At 35.2% G+C, this 25,376-nt stretch overlaps 1 protein-coding gene and 1 long non-coding RNA gene across 2 annotated transcripts in view; one reads left to right on the top strand and one right to left on the bottom strand.

Annotated features, from left to right (window-relative positions):
* Positions 1–1,642: 1,642 nt before the first annotated feature.
* The window catches only part of LOC134804934 (uncharacterized), a 401,964-nt gene continuing 378,230 nt past the window's right edge, over positions 1,643–25,376 (bottom strand). Inside the window, exon 3 of the long non-coding RNA XR_010146192.1 lies at positions 1,643–1,652. This is a non-coding gene — a long non-coding RNA (uncharacterized LOC134804934). The remainder of the gene's footprint in view (positions 1,653–25,376) is intronic.
* On the top strand, positions 15,772–17,834 carry LOC134804524 (uncharacterized). Its single transcript, XM_063777613.1, has one exon. The coding sequence runs from the start codon at positions 16,380–16,382 to the stop codon at positions 17,760–17,762; it is 1,383 nt and encodes a 460-aa protein (XP_063633683.1). The 5' UTR covers positions 15,772–16,379; the 3' UTR covers positions 17,763–17,834.

Here is a 25,376-nt window from a genome sequence, read left to right as displayed (position 1 = left end):
AGGACATAGTAGTCCACGTCAACTTGTTAACGAAATCGTTACCTGTGTCGCCTGAGCGTCTTCAGTGGCTAAAGGATGCCACTAACGCAGATGACGATATGCAAATTCTAAAAAAATATTACTTTGAAGGGTGTGGCCTATAACAAAATCGCAAGTTTTGCCACAAGTACAAGAATATTGGCAATATAGACATGACTTGCATACTGAAAATGATCTCATGTTTAGGAGTACCAGTATCCTTATTCCCAAGAAAATCAGGCCAGATATTCTTAAAATTATACATAGTGGTCATTTAGGGATAGAGCGTTCAAAGGCTTTTGCCCGAGGAAATGTGTTTTGGCCTTTCATGTCAAGTGACATTAAAAATTTAGTAGAGTCTTGTCCTATATGCCTAAAACACAGAAATTCCAATCCTCCAGAACCTCTACTGTCACATACTTTACCAAGACTTCCATGGGAAAAACTTGGAATTGATTTTATGTATTTTAAAAATAAAACCTATTTGGTAGTTGAAGATTATTATTCAAATTATATTGAAGTTAGTAGTGTTAGTACAACCAGTGCGAGTGTTCTGATAAATACACTGAAACCTATATTTAGCCGTCATGGTATTCCATTTGAAATAGTGAGTGACAATGGTCCTCCGTTTAACTCTACTGAGTTCAAAAAATTTACCTCTGAATGGGACATAAAACATACCACCTCTAGTCCATACTTAGCCAGGTCAAATGGTTTAGCTGAGTCTGGAGTGAAAATGTGTAAAAAAATATTTACTAAATGTGATGAGTCGGGTGCAGATCCTTACCTTGCTCTTCTCCAATACAGGAACACTCCGCGAGGAAATTTAGCTTCTCCAGCGCAATTGCTGATGTCACGTAGTCTTAGAACTCAGTTACCTACCCTAGCAGAAAAGTTAAGGCCTAAAACAGTTAGGTTTGAGGAACATTTAATTACCAAACAACAAAATCAAACAATTTCAGAAGAATATTATAATAAAAAAACAAATTCTTTGCCAGAGCTTAAAAAAGGAGATGAAGTATACTATAAAAAGAGTCCAGATAGTGTATGGGTGCCAGGGGAAATTGTAGATGTCGGTCCGGAACCAAGATCCTATATTGTGAGCAGTCCAGATGGATTTGTTGGTAGACGCAACAGACAGCACATCCTTCTACCAAAATCAAGGTCAGTATCACCATCGCCTAAGCAGGTGCCCCAACACCATGACACACCTAAGCAGGAACCTCAACACCGAGAGTCAGCTAAGCAGGAAACCCAATCCCAGGAGGCAGAGTCAGCAACGGGTCAGGCAGAGTATACAACTACACCGACTCCTGCATCGCAGACTACTGCACCTAACTATTCTAGATTTGGTCGATTAATTAAACCACCTAGAAGGTTAAACTTATAATTTGACTGGTAATTGTTTTAATAATTGAAATTAATGCATATCTTGTATAAGAGGCTAAGTGGCAATTTTGTATAAAATAAGGGGGATGTTATGATGGTATCACTGATGTTCATACTATACTAAGACATTCTAGTTTATCTATTACACATGTTCTATGTTGGTCTATTATCTCATGTCTCGGTCTTAGAATGTTCTCTTAATTAAAGTCGTTATCTTATATCTAAAAGTCTATTTATTCATATCACTACACTGTGGTGCATGGGTTTGAAACTCTTCTTATATATAGCATTTAAGAGTCGCATTACTGAAGTATTGCTTTTATTTATTACTTTATTTAATTTTGAATGAAACCCTTTTAATATGTTATTATTTCGGTGTCTCCTGCCGAAAACGCTAAGTAAGCTTAGATACTTTTCTTTAATCCATGTACTCTGCACGTATGTGATTGTAAAGGATTCCATAGAAAGATGCCCACTATTATATATTGAAATAAGAGCCTAAATTAATTAATTAGCTTTTATTTAATACACATAGTTTTACAGGTTAGGTTACAATGACATGACAGCCGGCGTAGTCTCTGGTATCATAGAGCGGGAGAACGTTCCGTTCCTCACACTCTCCTTCACTTATTTTAGAGTTTGACTTAAAAATATTTCCTTAATTAATGAAGCTTAAAACTAACATAACTCTTCTAGTTCATCGGCACAACTTAACATCTGATTGATGTGGCGCTTCCACTTAAACCCCTCTACATCTACCACGTAGGTAATTCCTGGTATTGACTCTTCTATAACTAATCCTTGAACCCATGGCCTGCTGTCCTTTCTGTAGTCTCTTACCATTACTTTCTGACCTATTTCAAAACTGACATCCCTTTTTCCTTCGTCCCTTTTTTCCACTCTCTCCTGCACCACTTCTGACAGGGGAGGAGGGCGCAATAAACTAAACCTATTTCTTAATTCTCGGCTTAACATAAGGCGAGCAGGTGAGACTCCTGTAGTGCGCTGTGGCGTACTTCTATAGTCGAACATGAACAAATTCACGGAAGATCTTAAATTAAGTCCACTCTCTTTAATTTTAGTTATAGCAGATTTGAAAGTTTCCACGAACCTTTCGGCCGCACCATTGGTTGCAGGATGGTACGGCGGTGAAAATGTATGCTTAATGTGTTTAGTAATGCAAAAGTCTTTAAATTCTAGACTGGTAAATGTAGGACCATTGTCTGTTACCAAATGCACTGGATATCCAAACCGAGTAAATACACTTTCTAAAACTTCTATAGTGCGAGAACTAGTAATATTAGCCATCTCATATATTTCTGGCCATTTCGAATAACTGTCTACTATGACCAGAAACATTTTATTATAAAATGGTCCCAGAAAATCAGCATGAATTCTGTACCACACTGAAGGAGCGACAGGCCACGGTTTCTGTGTTTTTGATGGCGTTTTACTGTTTTGCAAACAAATTATACATTTTTTTGTAATATTTTCTATTTCGGAGTCAAGATTAGGCCACCAAAAATATGAACGCGCTATTTCTTTCATTCTAATGATTCCAAAATGACTTTTATGCAATTCAAGTAAAATCGATTCACGAATAGTGTAGGGTATTAATATTCGATATCCCCAAAATAAGCAACCCCTGTCCATCGTTAACTCATTTCTTCTGCTATAAAATGGTAAAACTTCTTTATCTAACTCCTTCTTTTCTGTTGATGTGTTTGTTTCTAACACATTAACTTGTCTTGTTTTTTTAGGGCACATCTTGTATACATGTCCTTGAACTCCACATTCTGAACAAAATTTCTTTTTTAGAGTACATTCCGCTTTAATGTGATTATTCTTTCCACAACAGTAACATTGTGCTCCCGATTTGTTGTTGTTATCCGTTCTTTTGGTTTTGTAAGTTGGCTTTGATTTCCCTCGGTTATAAAACACTTCGGTAACTTCTCCGGAGTTCTTCGTGTGAAGTAAAGCTGCCTCCACTGTTCTTGCTATTTCAATGCATTTGTCCAAAGTTATTTCAGAGGGACTCTTCATCAATTCGAACTTAATCAATTTGGATGACACTCCTTCCATGAATTTTTCTTTAATTTGGTCATCAATGTCTTTAAAGTTACATTTTCCTGCGAGTTTTCTCAACTCTAGGGCATAATCTTGGATTTTCTCATTTGGTAGCTGGTTTCTTTTCCTAAATTCCGCTCTTTCCAATGTTGTTGATAGCGTTTTTACATATTTATCTTGTAGTTTTGTTATTAATTCTTGATATGTAAAAGTCTTTGGTTGTTTAGGTGAGCATAAGTAAGTCAGTGTTTCGAAAACTTTGGCCGTTAATTTGGTGATTAATAAAGGCACTTTTTTTTCTTCAGTTATATCATTAACTAAGATAAAACATTCAAACTGTTGTTCAAACACTTCCCACTTTTCTCCATCAAATGGTTTCAACTCGCCTAGCGCGGTCATTGTTGAGGTACGCACTTTTTGTTGTCGTTGTCCTTTATTCTTGAAGTGATCACTCAATTGTTTTCGTAACTGGTCCACGGTATGAGGTTCATTTGATTCTAACCTCTCTTCTTGTAAAATTCGGATGAGTTCTGGTTTTTTGCATTTATAGATGGAGCTTATTTTTCCGCTTATCACTTCTTGTATAATATTCCACCTTTCCTCGGAATTTTCCTCTTCCATCAAATTTGCATCTTGATATTCTGAGTCCGACATTAATTTATTGTAGTGAAATAACCTTTACGCGTGGCAGCCATTACCATATAGCCTCACCGAAATATACAACTTAAAGTTGAAACCACTTGTAAATTTTAGTTTTATCACACTAATCGTGCACACGGGTACTTGTATCTCGTCGCCAATTATTATATATTGAAATAAGAGCCTAAATTAATTAATTAGCTTTTATTTAATACACATAGTTTTACAGGTTAGGTTACAATGACATGACAGCCGGCGTAGTCTCTGGTATCATAGAGCGGGAGAACGTTCCGTTCCTCACACCCACTTTCTTCAATTATGTATTGCCAAGCATTTATCAGCATTTCCTGCGGTAGAAACGGCAATGCAGCACACAGTGACACAATGCGTCTTAAAGCTTTGCTTTTATTCATTCTTAACGATTTCGCTTTTCTCCACATACATCTGTGCCAGTGAAAATAACTCCCAATAATTTGAACTCTAGGGTAAACCAATAATAATGCATTTATAGCTGCTACCTCGAAGTCACAGTGAAATAATTTTGGACGATATTGCGGTAGTTGTGACCTAATCATTCGGAACATAAAAGTTCATACGTTGATTACATTTTATTGCTTAAAAGAGAAAAAAACATTAGTTTTGTTTTTGTTGTCTCCGTTGTACTTCCCTGATCTCCGTGAATACTATAAAACTGTTTAAAAGGTGGTGAACATAAATCAAACGTTGCATCACCAAAAAAACTCAGTTATGTTTTTTATGTATTTTCTTGCTTGTTGGCTGCAAAACAGCAAAACCCGAACTCCTTCATAATAATAATCTGCCAAGATTGTATCATAAAACTGTGCCGGCACTTGAACTTCTTCGACTTTTGTGTAAATTGTTTTGTTTACATTGGCAAATTTGTTACGCATATCATAAAGCGAATGCTGTACACTAGAAAACGTTAGTAAATTTGTTACTAGATTCATACCATCATCCTCTAGTTTTTTCATTGCTTTTTTAAAAAGCTGTGGTATAGTTAGGCTTATAATTTTTGGTGATTTTTTGCTTCAAGTTAAATATACTAGCAGCAATTTTATTCACTGCAAAATCTGCTTTACATACATGCGTCTTTTTCTTAGATACTTTGTCATTCTAAAAAAAATACATTTAATGAAGGGAGTAGGGATTCTTTATTTAGCAAGTAATAGAAAAAAATAGACAGTAAAACAATATATAATGGCCCAGATATCTGCCAGCGGGGAGGGTGCCCAGAAGGCTGGCTATTGTTTATGGATCTACATGAACATATCCTTAAGCTAGATTATAGGATCTGTGGCAACACAGACTAGAACTTGACATGGCGTCGATTAAAGACTGTGTTAACTTTTACTCAGTGTTTTAATTAAATAAATAATTACCAAAATGAACATGGTGTCAGGCGTGGGGTCAGGCGTAGTGCCGCCCATGAACTATGAAGGAAATCTGGCCGAAAATTTCAAAATATGGAGCCAGAGGCTGAAAATTCATATGGAAGCTAACGAATTAGACAAGGCCAAGGAGAAAAGAAAAATTGCAATACTGCTAAATTTAATAGGAACAAAAGGAATTGAGATCTACAACACGTTTTCAATAGAAGAAAGTGATACGTTTGACCAAGTACTTGAGAAATTCAAAAACCATTTCTCTCCAAGAAAAAAATTGACAATTTTGCGTCATGAATTCTTAGCTATAAAACAAAATGGCGAGGAGAGGTTGGAAGACTATTTTACAAAAGTAATTAATCTTGGAAAACAATGTGAGCTGAGCGACTTGGAAGATAAACTGATTCCGAGTAAAATCATTTCCGGGCTTGACAGGCAATACGACATGCTAAAAACAAAATTAATTTCGGAAGAGGACACCAAACTGACATTGGAATACTTGACTAAGTACCTGAAAAATGCTGAAGCTTCGAGGTTACATGTACAACAACAAAATTTAAATAAGGAACCGGAGGCGGAGGTTCTGTTTGTTCGTAAGCCTACCAACAATCAAAATTCTTTAAAAACAATAAAAAATTGTAGAAACTGCGGTAAATCTCACGGTATCAACAAGTGTCCTGCTTATGGGAAGACATATGCTATAATTGTAACAAAGTCAATCACTTCACAACTATGTGCATGAAAAAGAAAGTGCATATTGTACAAGAGGAGTCGGAACAAGTAGAAGAGGTTGAGGACATGAGCGACCACTTCTTCATCGGAGTGGCTGACATAGACATACGATTTATCGGGAGATGAAATTACCCAAACATTTTTTGTTAATGGACAACCAACTCTTATGAAGTTGGACACAGGTGCGGGATGCAACATTATGGGTACAGAGGTATGTAAAAAGTTATCAATTCCCAAAGAACTAATTAAAATGAGCAAAAAGAAAATAGTACAGTTGGACAAGAAACGTGTGAGTGTTCATGGTGAGTGTAAATTAATGATTAGACATCCTAACAAAAACACTTACATGGTGGAATTTGTAATTCTTGAAGGTGACGTCCCTACTTTGTTAGGCTGTAAAACATGCTTAAAATATGGTTTCATCATGGTTAATAACCAACTGGTCAATGTTCATAGTATTGAAATTGATAATAAAATTCCTAATCTATTAAAAAAACTTAAAAAATAATTTCAGTGAGCTGTTTGATGGTGGTCTTGGATGCCTTCCCGACACAGTAGAACTGAAACTTTGTGAGGACGCAGTGCCTGTGGTGCAGGCTGCACGGAGAGTTCCATTCTCATTACTGTCTGAATTAAAAGAAGAACTGGCAAGAATGGAGCAGATGGGAGTAATACAGAAGGTAACCAAGCCAACTAAATGGGTCAATAGCTTAGTCGTAGTCAGAAAACCAAATAATAAATTGCGCATTTGCCTCGATCCAAGAGCATTAAATAAATTTATTATTCAGCCTAAATTTTAATTGCATACATTGGATGAAATTAAAAGCAAAATGCAAGGCGCTAAAGTATTTGCGGTGTTAGATGCATCAAATGGTTTTTGGATGCAAAAATTGGATGAGGCAAGTTCAGATTTATGCACATTCCAAACTCCATTTGGCCGGTACAAATATTTAAGAATGCCATTTGGAATTTCTGCTGCGCCTGAGGAGTTTGGTAGAACAATTGCCCAAATGTTTGAAAATATAGAGGGAGTTAGCACATACATAGATGATATTTGTGTATGGGCTTCTGGTATTAAAGAATTAAATGAGAGATTAAATAAAGTTCTTAAAATAGCATCAGATAATGGTATCAAATTCAATGAAAGTAAATGCAATTTTTTTGTTGAAGAACTGTTGTATATAGGGCATAAATTTACTCCGCAAGGTGTGACCCCAGACCCATCTAAAGTAGAGGCAGTTATGAGAATGGAAACTCCAAAATGCAAGAAAGATCTTGAAAGGTTTCTCGGTATGTGTAATTACCTATCAAGATTCATACCCAGGTACTCTGACATTAATCAACCTAAGGGAACTAATGAAAGAGGGCAATGTGTTCCGTTGGGAAAGCAACCAAGAAGATTCTTTTAATAAGTTGAAACATGCTATATGTAACAGTCCATGTTTAACCTACTTTAATACAAACCAAAACATTACTTTGTCAGTTGACAGCTCGTCTACAGCCCTTGGAGCTGTCATTTTGCAAAATGAAAAACCTGTAGCATTTGGGTCTCTTGGCCTAACTTCAACAGAACAAAATTACTGTCAACTGGAAAAGGAGATGTTAGCTGTGGTCTATGGGTGTGTTAAAATGCATCAGTATGTATATGGCCGCAAAGTGTTTGTTGAAACTGACCACAAACCTCTTGAATCACTCTTTAAGAAACCTTTGTACAAAGTTCCTGCCAGGTTACAGCGTATGATGCTAGCAGTTCAAGGTTATAATTTGGATGTAAAATACAAACCAGGTCGTGAAATGTATATTGCTGACACACTTTCTCGAAGTTGTAATAAAAAAGAAACTGAGAGTAAATTCCAGGAACTTAATAACAATATTGTAATGCATGTAAAATTACTTAGAGAAAGTTTGCCAATCTCAAATGTCTGGCTAAAGAAAATACAAGAGGAAACAAAAAAATGATAGTGTGTTATGTATTGTAAAATCGTTTATTGAGAATGGATGGCCAAAAAATTGTCATGATCTAAATGCAAATGTAAAACAGTACTGGACCTTTCGGGATGAACTAGCCATTTTAGATGGTATAATCTTAAAAAGCAATCTTGTAGTTATTCCGAGCACATTACAGCAATACATGATGCAAAAAATACATGAAGGACATGTAGGTTTAAGTACGTGTAAAACTAGGGCACGTTCTTGTGTTTTTTGGCCAGATATTAACAAAGACTTAGACTGTTATGTAACCAGCTGTATACCATGTGCAAAGTTTATGCCTAACAATCAGAAAGAACCGTTGATAAACCATAACATTGAGTTTTTACCATGGTATAAAATAGGTATGGACATTTGTCAATTTAATGAAAATAATTACTTAGTAATGATAGATTATTACTCTAAATTCATTGAGGTGTGTAAATTAGATAAATTGACTAGTGATTGTGTAATTACTCACTGTAAATCAATATTTGCAAGGCATGGTATCCCATCATACATTGTAACAGATTGTGGAACTCAATTTACATCTGATAAATTTAAGCAATTTGCTTTAGATTATAAATTTACGCACATTGAGACAAGTCCCAAGCACTCACAATCAAACGGAATGAGTGAAAGTGGAGTTAAAATATTTAAATCTATTTTAAAAAAATGTAAGGAAGATGGCTCAGACCCTTACCTTGGTCTGTTAAATTATAGAAATACAGAAAAGCCATATCAGCCCTCACCTGCTCAGTTAATGTACTCAAGAAATTTAAACTCACTTATACCTGTATCTCTGAACTGTCTTAAACCTAAAGTAGTAACTATTGATAAACAAAAATATGAGCAATATCATGACTCTGTAAAACAATATTATAATAAGAATACTAAGTCTCTGTCAAACCTTAACCCTAACCAAAATGTGATGTTAAAAAAAGTATTGATTCTCCATGGGTTCCAGACAGGGTCCTTAAGCGTTGTGACGAGCCCCGCTCATATTTGTTGGCAGATGATAGTGGCAGACTCTTTCGTAGAAATAGAAAATTTGTTAATGATAAGCCTAAAATTAGAAATTACGGGAATATGGTTGATGATTTCGGTATTACAACAGGTACCCTTGCACCAGCTGTTAGTTGTAGTAGTGATAGGAATATACATAATAATAACAATGTAACAACAGGCACTTCCCCTAATGTCGAAACTTTGAGTGATACTCCTAATAATGTTGAAGATTTGTTAAATAACGCTAATTTGGCTGGCATTTCTGCTTCTGGTAATGTTCCTGTTATAAATGCTCCTCAAGCATTAAAAACCAGAAGTGGCAGGATAGTCAAGGTGCCTGAGAGATTAGATCTGTAAGTTAATTATAGGATTAAACTTTTAAATTGTTATTTTTTTATATTAATAAAAGAGGGGGGATGTTTATGGATCTACATGAACATATCCTTAAGCTAGATTATAGGATCTGTGGCAACACAGACTAGAACTTGACATGGCGTCGATTAAAGACTGTGTTAACTTTTACTCAGTGTTTTAATTAAATAAATAATTACCATACCCCGGCCGGCGAGAGCAAAAATGCGTCTGCTCCTAGTGCTTAATTAAATATCGACTATTCTATCGACATATGGATGTCGATAGAATAGTCGACTTTTAATTAACCCTTAAATGCATGATTTTTTGTATTACTTCAAAAAAAATCAAATAGATCAGTAATGTTGGATAGAATCAGGGAAAAATAAAGAAAAAAATCATAGTAATTAAAAAACATACATTTTATCAAAAAAAAGCCTTGATGCATATATACATCACTATGCATTAGCGTCTAAACATTACTAAGCGTCTGAAGATTACTAATTTATTGATGAAACTTTGTGAAACAGTTATTTCTTGGATTCAAGCAAAGAGGCACTTTACATTTTGAGCAAGACCAGGTTGTTGTCCCGTTGCAATTAGGTATTTTGCACCTAAGACGAGTATCAATCATAGGCCAGTGATCAAAGCCATCTTTTCTTACATCGACGCTTGGCAGAGGATGACTAGTTCCTTTTTGTTTCTTCGCTTGTAGTCCTTGTTCGATGGAAGCGTTACTTGGACGTCCTCTTTTGATGCCGTAAGTTAATCCAATATTGCAAAGGACATCAGCCAATTCATTGCGAAATTGCCCAAGGTTCGGTAGTTGTTTTGTTGGAACATCCTTTGCAATGCAATTCTTTTTCATTAAAATCCAGGAATTTATTACCGCCAAGTCCAAAAGGTGATAAAATAAACGCAAGTACCATTTACGGCTTTTTACCCTGATACGATAGCGGCCTAAATAGCTATCCATTAGGTCCACACCACCCATATGCATGTTATATTCTTGCACAATTTTTGGACAAGGTATTTCCACTTTTTGTTTTTGTTTTTTGTCATAACGTGCGGAAATTCCCATCGGCTCGGAACCAATGTAGTCAGATAAAAGCGTAACTATCTTGTTATCTTTCCACGCCGTCACCGAAAAGTCAATTCCGTCAAAGTGCGTAATCCTCTCTTCATGTGTTCCCCTTGGAACTGATGCCTTCAACATCTCTTTTTTATCCGGTAGACGACAGTTTGGAAGTCTATTTTGCTGCACGGTGCCAACGCAGTGTATTCCTTGTTTTGCCAGATGATAAACCAGAGGCAATGAAGTGTAGAAGTTGTCGAAGAATACTATGTGATTTCTCATTCTCGGAATCACCCTGGCTAAACGTAAGACTACATTGTTTGTTTTTCCCAGGTCCGGCTCGCCTGCGGGTCTATCTTTCTTTTCTTGCCCGGAATAAACTTCAAAACGGTATGCGTAACCCATAAGACTACACAAAACGAAGAGCTTATATCCCCATTTATGAGGTTTATTAGGTAGATATTGTTTGAGGAAGTGGCCGATTTTGGTAGAGCACATTTGCTCGTCTACAGAGAGACGTTGGTCCATTGGTATTGATGAAAACTTTTCATTTAGATGTTCTATTACTGGTCTTATTTTGTGTAAGCGGTCGTGATCTGGGTGCTCTCTTGTCAAATGTTTTGTGTTATCATTGAAATGCAGTAAACTTCGTATCCGCTCAAATTTATTTACTGGCATAACGCTTTTCACAGGCTCGTAACCGTATTTTTCATGCCAATAAGCCCGCACACTTGGGAATTGTTGGACAGACATAAATAAAATAATACCTATAAATTGTTGGACGTCTTTAGGTGTTATATTCTGCGAACGAGCCGGGTCTTTTTGACATGAATATAGATTTGATTCATCAGAAATTTGTTGGAGAAAATCTGGTGTAAAGAAATAATTAAAGCATTGATATGGCGTATCAAGATCTTGTATTGTTCTGTCGGTGGATTCAATGATGTCGGAATCAGGTGTTATTTTAGTTTCGTCGTAAGACATATGGCCTACTTTCCAAATAAGCTTCCGTTTGTCGAAATGTTGATTATCATGCCTATCTTCAACAAGTGGTGGATCGCTATCATCCTGTTCAGTATCAGCAGTACGTTCTTCGTGCGTTCCACGACTACCGTCAAAAGCTTCCTCATCCAGTAAGTCTCTCAAAATTTCTCTAGCATCGGTGTAAAATAAATCCTCATCATCATTCTCGTCATCCAAGCCATCCTCAGACACGTTGCCATCTTCTAACGCAGCCAATAATTGTTCGATATCCCTATCTTGTAGCCGTTTCGCCATCCTAACAAAAAATAGAAAACGCCAATAATTGTATTTGCAAAACTAAGCTTAGTACTAAAAAACGTAATTTTTGGGGAATTTTCTTTGAAACTATTGTTTTCTTTTTAATTATTGACCCTAAAAAATAGTCATTAATATCATTAATTAATTATAGTCAGTCAACCTTTAGGCTAAGCAGAGAGGTTGAGGGCAGTGCTTTATAGTTTGAAAAAAAAAACTGGTTATTTTTAAATTAAAAATATAAAAAGGTGGCAAAGTTAAAACACCTATTTTCATTTCGTTTCACCTTTTTTAAAAGCATAAATTAGGTAGATCGACTAAAGATGATGAAATCTGACGATTTAACATTGTTTAATTTTTGTTATTGGCAAATTTGCGAAATTATAAGAAATAAGGTGGATTACTTCATGGAAAAGAACTGCGAAAAGCCACTTCTAGAAAAGGTGCCTATTTTTTCAAATGTATTAAGTACTTGTTTTATTCTTTTATTATTAACATCACATAGTTATATTTTTTGTTTGTAGCAAATGTTGTTTAATTTATTACAGGTCAACAGTATCAAACAATCAATCTTTAGATTGTGGCTTCCTGATTGTATATTATGCCAATTGTTATACGATGTTCTCCCAATTTGGATAATCGATCTAAAAGAAGAAAATATAATATTAATAGGAGACCTGTGTAAATGTGGGCACAATAATAATTTAGCACATTACAATGACATAGAACGATATCTGCCCGATCTTTTTTGTGTAAGATGTGCCAGGCCTCTATTTAATTTAGAAGTAAAGTCGTAAATTATAGCATATGGTTGTTTTATTAACTACATGACTGTGACTAGAGTCAATAATATTATATTAAAGCGTCACACTCAACTGACGCTGCCAATTTCCAATACTACGGATGCCAATTTATAAGAAAATAATATCTAAAACTTCTCAATAGTTATTCAAATAACGAAATAATACAGTGAATTCTATTAGGACCGATTTTGCATGGTGATGTATTTACGCATCACATATAAAACACTAATTTTTAGAAAACAGTACTATTATTATCAAACCTGTTAATAATATACCTTCCACTTACTTTATTTCCTTTTCAGAAACAATTATTCCTTCCAGTGTTTTTAATTATTTGTTAATGAAATTTAAACTTGAAAATTTCGTGGCGATCAGTTTTGCAACTTACGCGCCAAAGTTTGTAAATATGATACTACAGAAAAAAAAATAATCAAAAGTTTATGGATGCGTTCAGAATCTACTACGTAAATGTCACATTTATTTAAAAAAAGTAATAAACGTTATATTAAATATCTGAATATTGAGCCACGAGCCATCAAACATGTGATGTATATATACATCACTATGCATTTAAGGGTTAAGCACAATTTTTTTTTAAACTGAGCCATTAGTATTTGTTATTTATTTCATCTTGATACCTCCACGCGTTTCTAAGAATAACCCTAAAACAATTTTCTATCAACATAAAATTATTATTTACACACACACATTTCACATATTATTTTTAAGCTTATATACTATTTCAATCAACTGATTACAATTATAATCAATTTATCATACTCACGGGAATGTTCGTAATAGATAAGAGTGAGTGACAGTTGTAAATAGATACTTTTCACATACTCGTAACTAATAGACCTCTTTCATATCATATGTGTATTTCGCGATTATAAATAACTACTATTTGACATTGACTCAAATCAATCGGTGTCAATCGTAGAAATTACATTGAGACAAATTAATTTACCATCATTTAATTCATTTATATTATCGACCCGCCATGCCACGCAATAAGAAACAGTGTACTTGGATAGCCGATTACGCGGAATATATAGAAGATCGAGGTGAACATTTATTTTGTAAAAAATGTGAAATCACAATGTTAAATTCCAAATCTTCCTTACAAAGGCACATCAGAAGCAAAAGGCACTGCGGCGTTTCAACAAAAACACAAAATTTATTCAATCTGGAACTGTTAAAGTTTATTTTGGCTTGCAACATCCCCTGGACCCAAATTAAGAACCCCATTTTCAATAATTTCATTAAAAATTGCATATCCGGAAAAGGCCATGCCAGGATAAGCTAAGTAAATCTGCCCCCAGCGAGTTTTGGCTTGTAATTTTTATAGATGGTGTGGCTCCACATTAGTCATTATTGTGCCAAATTTGTGCACCCTAAACTTTATAGTTTCTATAAAAAAAAAAAAACGAGAAATCATTTTCCATCCATAACTTTTTTTCTAGTTAACCGATTTTGGTATAATTTACATATGTTGTACATTAAGCCAAGATAATTATATGACATAATAATATTCTCATTGTGTCATAGCAAACAATAAAAAAAAAGCTGACTAAACTTTTTTTAATTTTTTTTTATTACTTACAGGTTAGAGACCACTCTAGTTTTTTCGCCAATGGTACACCCACTAATAACCTACAACATATATTTTTTTCAAAATTTTATTTTAGGGAGAACATAGAGATATCTTTACATAAATCACTTTACATACATTTCCTAGACTCGCCTCAATATAACATGTGTGAAACCTCTTTAGAGAAACGTGCAGATTACATACCTACATAATACTGGCCACTTACATTTCGATACGTTAAATTAAAAAAAAAGTTTAAAAGTAAAAAATTTAAAAAGCAAAGTGTGATTTTCGCAGCGGAATATTTAATTTTACTCCTTTCGATTGTAATACGCTACGAAAACGCAACAATACAATATGAGTTTTTTAACAAAAAAAAGGTCTGCAATAGCACGGGTTTTTGGTAAAAATGTTAAATCTCTGTATTGTCTCGCCATGAAGACAATTTTTCAGCGTTTAGACGAGCAGTGCCAGTTTTTTAATAATACGCTTACATATTTTGAACAGGTATGAGTTTAAAAGGCATCTTGAGTAGTCATAAAGTAGATTAGTTGTCAGTAGATCCTATTAATAATTGTGTTTTTTATTTAGATTGAAAATATGCGATACACCATATACCGCCTAAGACTCCCACGTTTCATGTGTGTGGGTATGTTTTTGGAGGAATTGCCGGACGACACCATTTCTCTGAAGGAGGAGGGCATGATGGCCACAGGCCATTGTGAAAATTGTCGTCTACAACACTGGTCTCCCGACGGAGTGATTGAATTCGAAACAAGAGATTTATATTGTCCGAATTGCGGAAATAAACTTTTCTGCCGTAATGATATGTACTAGTAATGATAGTACTAGTAACCACCAAAACGACACGACACCTCGTTATTGTTATTAAAAGTTACTTAATAAATATTTTTAAACATATTTCTACGTTTTTATACCAGACTACGAATGAAAGGAGAGTAATATTATCTTGCCTTGGCACAGCCCAAACCGCTGGACGGTTTGTAACATTCAGTGCCGTTGAATTTGTCAGAATTGTGATAGTGACATGGGCTATATTCATTTTTGAAAATGGCCGTGTCCGACATAGTATGTTTTTAGATTTATCATGTTTTTATTAACCCATATAATTATGCCCAGAACTAGTTATCGAGATGATCATTATAATGAATAGGATAGAGTTTATTTTCAATGGGTCGATATCGACCCAATGGGCATGCATATATTGGTTAAAATATCGGGACGGTCAAGTCAGGAATTATATTATCTGTAACTAGCTAAAATCACTACAAAATATAATCTTTATTGATTGATCAATATTATGAAAAAATGTGAAATTAAACATTCTTTAGTCCTGCTTGCTAAGTTATAGGTACCTCCACGTTGCACCTGCTGATACTGAAGGTGATAGGTTTTCTTAGTAATTGATCAGTCGACTGTATAGATGAATTCCCCAAAATTTTTTTTCTCCGGTATTTTTAGTTCCATTCGCGTTTTTCCCCATTTTCTTAATTTTCTATACGTTATTTCTGCCAACAGATAATTTCATCACACGCATTTTTTTCTACTCGTTATTTTTGCTACACGCATCTTTACCAATGCAATTTTTCACCAATCTGTTTTATTCACATGCGTATGCTTTACCCGTAGAATATATCTCCACTGGTTTATTTTTGTCACACGTTTTAATATCTAATCTTTTTTTTCGCTAGACGCATCTTTACCATGTTTTAACATGAATACTAAGCAGGCGGGGTCCTTAGAACTACTAGAACTATTAGTCTGTACGGAAAGAGAAGAGTCGTGGAATGTATGGGGCCCAATACATTCCACGACTTTTCTCTGTCTGAACAGACTCTAGGTATAAGTATAGATGGGTGATGATAATAACATTAATAAGCACTAGAAATAAACCTCTTTAGATAGGTAACGAGTTCTATTACCTCACCGTCATTATCTGGACAACGTCAATGTCAATGTGTTTCGTGTTTCAGGTTTTAATGAATATTGGTAATAAATTGTTTTATGAATATTGGTATTAAATAGACAAGAAAAATATGATGGATCCGAGTGATGAAACCCATGGGCGATCGTCAGGACCATGTGCATTTACTTTTTTGGAAAGTACTCATGGGGGGCGTATATTAATACAAGGTGGATATCGCCATTATTTTAAACGAACCAATAAATTGTCAGGTTCCTCCGTGTGGAATTGCCATAAAAAGAATTCGTGCAAGGGATTTGTAGTTATAAATGCAACAGAAACGAGCATTTTGCGAGATAACAACCATTCTTGTGTGCCGGATTACGAGTCTATCGATATTGAAAAAGAAATTATAGAGTTAAAAAAAAAAGTTACTACTGATTACAAGCCCATCCCTACACTGTATAAACAGCATATGAAACAATTCATGCGTGAGGAATATGCTGACAAATTACCACCGTTTCATACTGTTAGGGATGCTTTGTACAAAGCACGCCAGAAGTTGGCAAGAACGTCGAAGTTCGAGACATTCGAAGATGTGGCCATACCTATACATCTCTCTGAAAACTTTGTGTGCGTTCACGACTGTGACATTATAATTTTTATAACAGATGAGTGCAAGCAGTGGATAGCTGGGTTAAAAACCTTTTTTATAGATGGAACTTTTAAAATAGTGCCTGAGCCGTTCATTCAGTTGTACACGATACATGGCGACATAGGTTCCGACGAAAATTGCACGAAGGTAGTTCCCTGCGTATATGCGTTGCTACCTAACAAGCGGCAAACCACGTACGAACGAATGTTTCAACTCATAAAAGAAAATATACCTAGTTTTGAACCTGATCATATAAAAATTGATTTTGAAATAGCAGCTGCTAATGCGATTAAATGTTTATACCCGACAGCTAAAATAAGTGGTTGTTTCTTTCATTATAAGCAGGCCGTGTACACCAATGCTGATTCACTTGGAGCAACCAGTACACGTGAAGGCTGCAGCCATGTCGCAAAATGTGCCGCGATAGCACACCTGCCTGCAATGAAAATTCACGAAGCGTGGATATCGATTCTGGAAATGTCACCCCGAACAGACGAGATCCTAAGTTTTAATGACTATATGTTAAAACAATGGGTAAAAGTTGATATGATCCACATGGTGTCTTGTTATGGCCACCGCCACAGGACAAATAATGTAGTTGAAAGCTGGCACAGAAAGATGAATAATCGGATTCATAACAACTCCAGCCTATTGTTTTTTATATCGCAATTAAAAGAAGAAGCAGTCGAAGTTAATTTTGTAAACATGCAAAATGAAATGCGATCTGATGTTTTCCGAAAACGAAATAGAATGTATATTTCGATGGACAGAAAAATAGAGGGAATTGTAAATAATTACCTCATGGGATCCACCAACATAGAAAAATGTGTAAGGCTACTATCAGTACTCAAATATAAGTAAAACTTATAACACACACATTAACATTTAGAAAATATTATTATAATTTTTATGTTTGTATTATAATAAGAACGAAGTTAGGCCAGCTTTCAACTGCATTATTATATCTGATAGCATGTTTAAGTTCCTAAAGCTAAAGTACAGTTTTTGTTTTATTTCGTCCTAAGTATACATGATTAGCCGCGTTTTAATAATAAATATAAAACTAACTGTTTGTCTTTTCCTTTCCACGGATAAATAATTGAAAATATCCAGGTAATAATAGAGCCTGGTCGGTCGTTTCGTTACTACTGCCAAGGAACATTACCTTTATACAGTCCTTGCTACTGTATACTCGTAATAGAAAAGTGACGGTAGCGAGACGGGACACGTTAGTTCATTAAAGTGTAGGATTAGGGCTTTTAGTGTTTAAGGCGTAGGTACCTATATACATTTAGAAGCTTACCTTTTACATAATATTTGGTAACTTTTTGACATAGCCTAATAATGGTCTCGTTTTTGCAATACTTTACATGAAAATGTTTTTGGTAGGATCAATTACAACTAATATAATGTATCACCTTTTAATATAACCAATATAACTTAGTAATTAAAATCATAACAATCATAATACATACGTAGGCAAAGGGGTCGATAATACATAGGTAGGGTAGGGGTTTCAATCGATAGCTTTTGCTCGAACCCCGCCCGCTTAGTATTCATGCTAAAACATGGTAAAAATGCGTCTAGTGAAAAAAAAGATTAGATATTAAAACGTGTGACAAAAATAAACCAGTGGAGATATATTCTACGGGTAAAGCATACGCATGTGAATAAAACAGATTGGTGAAAAATTGCATTGGTAAAGATGCGTGTAGCAAAAATAACGAGTAGAAAAAAATGCGTGTGATGAAATTATCTGTTGGCAGAAATAACGTATAGAAAATTAAGAAAATGGGGAAAAACGCGAATGGAACTAAAAATACCGGAGAAAAAAAATTTTGGGGAATTCATCTATACAGTCGATCAGTCATCTTCGTCACTATTCCCATTTATAACTACAACCATATTATTTGCAGCAAATAATTTCGTCAATTTTTCTGCAGGTTTTGGTATTTCAGACAGGTATCTCCCGTAGGACAGAAAATAAATAACTGTGGCCACGTGTGAGCAGCATCCAACTGTGCGTAGGCCATTAGCACATTCACAAAAATATTGCATGATGGCGTGCACTTCGTTGCAATCAGGTATATATTTTATAATCACTATGAATTATTTCGTTTTGCTCCGATTACTACAGTAGATTTAGAACGGTCCTTTAGTTGGATGAAATGGATTTTATCGGCAAGGCGAAGGAGTTTAAAATCAGAAAATTTAGAATAAATGCTAATTGTATATTACGAAAATTACATAAAATACTGAATAAATACAAAAACACTTGGTTTTAATTTTGTTTACAACAATAATTAATACTTCTGCATATCATAACGGTGGTCCAGTACATCGTGTTGTTTTTATCGACATCGACCAAAGTGTGTGTCCTCGCACTATTAAGCTGTCAACGCATTTTTGCTCTCGCCGGCCGGGGTATGATAATTACCAAAATGAACAGCTATATTTCCTCGCTGGATAGCGATCGCTGATTGCTGAGCGAAATAGTATGTAGTTACCTAATCAACATTTGGGCAGTCTCAAGGCTATACTATAATTTTAACGCATTCGGCATTTTTTTCAATTTTTCGCCAGGTGCGGAATTTGCTCAGGAATGTTTCGGGAATATTTGAACGCACTTGTGCGTTGAGGGCACTCAGACAATGTATGACTATGAAATCACATCAGCGATCAAGTCACTGGGATCAACATTGCGTTAATGTATAGATATTTAGAAACATAAAACTTACCATTACTGTAATACTTCCCGAGCACATAGTTTTGAAATAAGACCTGCATCGCCAGATTACTGAACCACTTTTGTACTCTTTTAACTTGTAATATTGGTGGCCTTCGGCTAACATGACTGTACCACCTTTTCTATTAATAAAATTTATTTCGGGTTCCTCTTCAGCCATAATTGAAGAAAATGTAATCAATTATAAATTACACCAGAGCAAATAAACTCAAGTTCCGTTCCGGATTAATTTTATCCTAGTGCAATATATAAAACGAGTAGTTTATAAACGTCATTAATTATTATTTATTTTTCATTAATATGTCATAATTGACACTAATTTGTAAAAAGCAGCATTCAACCAAAATAATTGCCAATGGTTACATTACAAGAAATTTTCCCTTGTTACTACCAGAGCGGCTAGTTGTAACAACGGTGAAAAAACATTACCCGTGTTACAACGGTAGTAAGACTGGTAGTAACACGGGTAAAGCACGTACGTATGCACAACTGGTTGTGCCATCAAAAATATGTATTCCTAATGGAACAACTACGCCCAACTGGCACAACTAAGCACAACTAATGTGCTCTCTAACCATTCTTTATAACACAACTACAGGCAAGACTCAAGAATAGGGGTTATTCGCGGACGGTCTAGAACGCAAAATGACTAGTGGATTATTTTGCCTATATCACTTTTAGTCTACATCGCCATAAAGTAAATATATATAGAGTCGCCGACCCATACAAGCCTCGCTTAGTTCCACAGAAATTCAAGAGATGTCACTCAGAGCACCATTGGGCCTAAATAGATATTTGTGTCATTTGAAATCTTGCCAATTTTTAAATTAACATGTATAGTTCTAATTTATTTACTATATTACAACAAAAACCTTTTAAAACATCCATTTACACATAGTAAATCGACGCAGAAAAAATAAATAAATAATGGCATGAACTATTCTAAGCGCCATCTATCGCATTATTAGACAGTTAGTTTCTTGCCGTTGTAACACACTAAATAGCTCGATTGTTTGAGAAAAACTATCAATAGATGTCACTGTAGTAAATCCCATAGACCTAGTATTACATAGATGAGCTATACGCGTGCCTCCGTGAGGGACAAAACATACGCAAAGCGACAATATTAAAAACACGTTTTAACATTCCTGACAACATACCAAAAACAATCTACGTAATTTGGTCGGGTTATTTGTTGCCCACCATAAACCATACTAAATTTTTGGTGGGGAACAAACAAAAAGTGCGACTGTGACAAGGACAAGCAATAATACCGCTTTCTCTGCTACTCCTACTGAAATTTCCATAAGTGCATCTCGATCGGTCGTTTGGCCCCTCCCCCGTGTCATTTCTATATGATTGTACCTCTATGGTAAATCCTCATACTTAATGATCTTGATCATAAAGTTCGACCACAGAAACTTTGCAGCGCTAGATAAAAAATAGTTTTTAAAAATCAGTATGCGACAACACCACAGAAAATGGATTAAATAGTCTTGATACTTGTGAAATTTCTACCATATTTACCGTCTATGAAAAATTTAAGCTGTGCATTTCTGGTTAAATAAGTTTAATTCCAACAATATATGTCACTATTAATATGTATACATATACTAAATGTTGATAAATAATATTGAGATATTTGTGAGAATATGACATTTGGCTTCATCAAAATTATTGAGCTTTTGTAATATCGGCGGACGGCGACGGCCTAGCAGTAAATAAATAGGTACAGAGGGCCAACCGCAAACACCAACGTTCGCAAATTGCGAGCATCTTTCTCTTTTACTCCCATTAAGGCGTAATTATATTGACAGAGAAATTGCCCGCAATTCGCGAACTTCGGATTTCGGAAAAACGAAATAAACCATTAAAACAATAAACATACATTCAAAATAAATTTAAGCTTTAACTAGTAGGCCACCCATGCCGTAAGCATAAGCATGGAGGTTGTGGGTTAGAGGACTTCGATCTCAAAACCCACCTCGAACCAATGGGTTTTTCGAAATGTTAGAGAAAGTTCATAAGGTAATGCCTATACCTACTAGGTGTGTTCAATTTGGTGTGAAACCTTAGTCTAAACCAATATTATAATATATTATCTATTTATGTAATATAGTCGCACCAATAAAAGTCTGCAGCGGATTTGATAGCCCACGCAGCGTAAGTGTTATTTATACGTCATAATTTCATAGAACTTTGACGTTTAAAATGACACTTGCACTGCGTGGGCTATCAAAATCGCTGCACACTTTTTACGGTCTGACTTTAGATATGGTGCAAGTATTAAAATGTTTCATTCCACTTACCCGTCATCAACTCTAAATTTTGTAAACATTGTCGTTTTTGAGCTCGAATTGCCTAGTGCTGATTTTTTACTAGTGTAAAATTATTCGTCACGCGGAAAAGTAATTCCCGCACGCCGATTTTGTAAGGTTTCACCATGTTTTTCCCGTTCATCACAAAACACAACGAATATTTACCTAAACGATTTTGACAAACACATACCATAGAGAATGACGTTTACTGACTATTGCGCTGCAAAGTTTCTGTGGTCGAACTCTATCAACATCATTAAATAATAATATAATTTTTGTTCATAGAAACGTGATAATAATTAAAATAAATTAAACCTACATGGTACCATCACCCACACTGTTAATTGTACATTGGTGGACCTTATGCCTTTTGTATTAAGCTAATAAAGTCCACCGATGTACAGTTAGCAGTGTTGCTGTTTGTACATTTATTTACTTAACCTTACGCATTGCAAAATTGTCCTCATATATACATATATTTTAGGACAGTCTTACATCTTACACTAACCGACATACTTAGTAACAAAACATTGTAAATTCTTGAGCAGTTTAAATAGCAGGGCAGGTGACAAAAACTTGCTCAAAGAAAAGAGACATCCGACACTAAAAACATATCCGTATATGTATGAGAGCAATAATACAATGTGTAAATGTAAATAGATACTTATCTTATACATATTTTATGATCATATCAAAGCCATACAAGAGGTGTGGACAAATGGGAATAGACCATTAATATATACACACACAATTAAAAAACAAATAAATGTCCTATGAGGATTTGTACCCGGGACCTCCTACTTCATAGGCAGAGCAGGGTCACTGTCACTAATGACTAGCTAGGAGGCCGTAGAAATAATATACAATTTATTTCATTATATATTTAAATAAAGTACAGACAGCGTCGTATAGTAAATAGCATCCAAAGTATTCAAATAGTTCAGTACGCCATACAAATAATATGGTGTACCGAACTATTTGAATACTTTGGATGCTACCTACTATATGACGCTGACTGTACTTATATAACAATTGACAAATCAGACTGGTAGCCACACTCTAATGGCTAATCTAGGATTAAAACTTTTTAGTGGCTGGCCATCTTTGTCAAAATATAGAGCCTCAAACCACATCAAATATTTAAGTATATTGCCATTGCCCAAATTGGTTATTGGTGGGTAGACAAAATAAAGTCACTATCATGTTAAACATTGAATTTATTAATTGTATTTTATTATTTTTAAGAGAATCTTCATAGCATGTGTCTGTCCGTCGATACAGGAATCAATCTCAACCATCTTCCACTCAAAATATTTTACTTGTGGTACAGAGATGCATTGACTATTTCATCTTCACTCTCTTGTTGCATACATTGCTACTTCTAGTGGCTAGAGGCTGGGTCCTGAAATCAGAAACATATTTGTTATATATAAAATGTAATATCACACTAAAGTTAATACACAGTCACAATAAGGTGTCGCTGCGGGGCAAGCGTGGCTGGCCTTCACATTGGAGTCTGTTTGCAAATTGATTACATACATTTGCTTACTTTCACTTGCATTAAGTGGCAAACACTAACCATTGTATATTTAGACCAAGAAAAGTCTGCAGCGATTTTGATAGCCCATGCAGTGCATGTGTTATTTAAAATAACACTAAATACTTTGGAATCTTTCGCTAATCAATATTAGCATGGGGGGTTAAAATAAAACTTGACAATAGTTATTCGTTTTACAAGGGGGCAAAGCAGTTATTTAACCGCTCATGGCGCTCATGCTAATGTTGTTTCCCGAGCAAGCAGAAGATTTGAACTATGACAGTAGCGAGTGGTTCGAGAAGTAGAATCTTGAGCGTTGTGAGAATTCAAGGCACGAGGGTTAAACAAACATTGCCACCTAATGAAACACAAAATTTATCACCACGCCAACGCAGGGAAAATACCAACTATAAAATACCAAAAAAATCAAATCCACATGAACATTATAAAGAATTTATAATTCAAAATCATCATTTAAAAGTAAATTCTACCAGCTAACATAAGGAAACTGAAAAGTTAGATCGGATTACTTTGCCCCACATGTGGGAAAAATGCAATTTTCGCATTAGTATTTGAACAATCAAGAGCCTTTACCAGTTGGTGTGGTGATAAATTATTTAATTAACCTTTGTATTCAAAACAAACTTACCTGAATTGGCAAACAGTAGACACTGTCAGATTAATATGTAGATTTTAGGATTAGTAGTGTTCCGTTACTACATCGGCAATTCACGTCATCATCACGGGTCTTTCCGTCTATTGTAGACGATTTATTCATTGCTGTTTAGACAACGGGTTTGGTGACTGTGGAGGCCGATGCGTGAGCGGCACGACCTCCCACATTTTGGGCAGAGAAAGCTCATGCCACCTGAGGTTCCAGTCCTTTCTTTCTGCGACACCTTCTGCTATCTGCTATCTTAAACCAGGCTTGGTCGCATAATCTTCTCCCCTCCACTACACGCTTGCGCCATCCATCACGGTCTTTAGCTAAGGCTTCCCAGGTATGGTGGTCGATTTCAAATGCAGACATGTCTCGCTTAGCACAGTCTTTAAAGCGCCGCATCGGTCTTCCAACGTTCCTTTTAGCATACCTACGTAACTGCACCAAGCAAGACACGTCTAGGTATTATATTTACGTACTTGTACTATATTTCAAATGAAGCTATAATATAAAATTAAAAAGTTTGTATAAACAGAAACAAAGCAAAGCCATCAAACGCGATGCCGGTTCGTGACGACTTTCACGACTTTGTGTGTGTGACAGTTTATTTTTAGTGTTGCCGTTGAAAGTTCTTTCTTGTCCCTAAATAGAGCTTTTATGATTTATTATTATACAATATTATTAGTTCAAATAAAATATGATATTCCAAAAGACTACAAATAATATTATATAGTACTTACATTCCAAAATAATGAAATGCCTCAGTGTCCATTTCTGCTTTTTTAAGGAACAGGCGTATAACATTACCCTGAAGTAGGGGACTAATTTTAAAATAGCAATAATCAGTACTTTATGCCGTTTTTGACGTTTCTGTGCACGCTGTTGTCTGTCTATACTTAAAGGTCACATAATTAGTGATACAAACACCTGCCTGGTCGATATAAGCAAAATTAGATATATTTATTACCTATTCTAATTACAACAGAAAAAGTATATAAAAACAAAAATTAAATGCTTTTGTGTAATAATTTCCGGTTTGATAGGTACGGACGGGTTTTGCCATGGTAGAAGTTGAAAAGGAACGTTATGAAAACATATATTTGTATGTATAGGTACTAAATACAATGGTACAAATCTGTTGCTTAAAAATAAAAGCAAGACGCGACGTTGCCAAACTGCTGCGAAGCGAAAGTTTGACTCGACAACGTCGCAT

Source organism: Cydia splendana, chromosome Z, assembly GCF_910591565.1.
Source record: "Cydia splendana chromosome Z, ilCydSple1.2, whole genome shotgun sequence".
Lineage (NCBI taxonomy): Eukaryota > Metazoa > Arthropoda > Insecta > Lepidoptera > Tortricidae > Cydia > Cydia splendana.
This window is presented reverse-complemented; position numbering and strand designations above follow the sequence as displayed.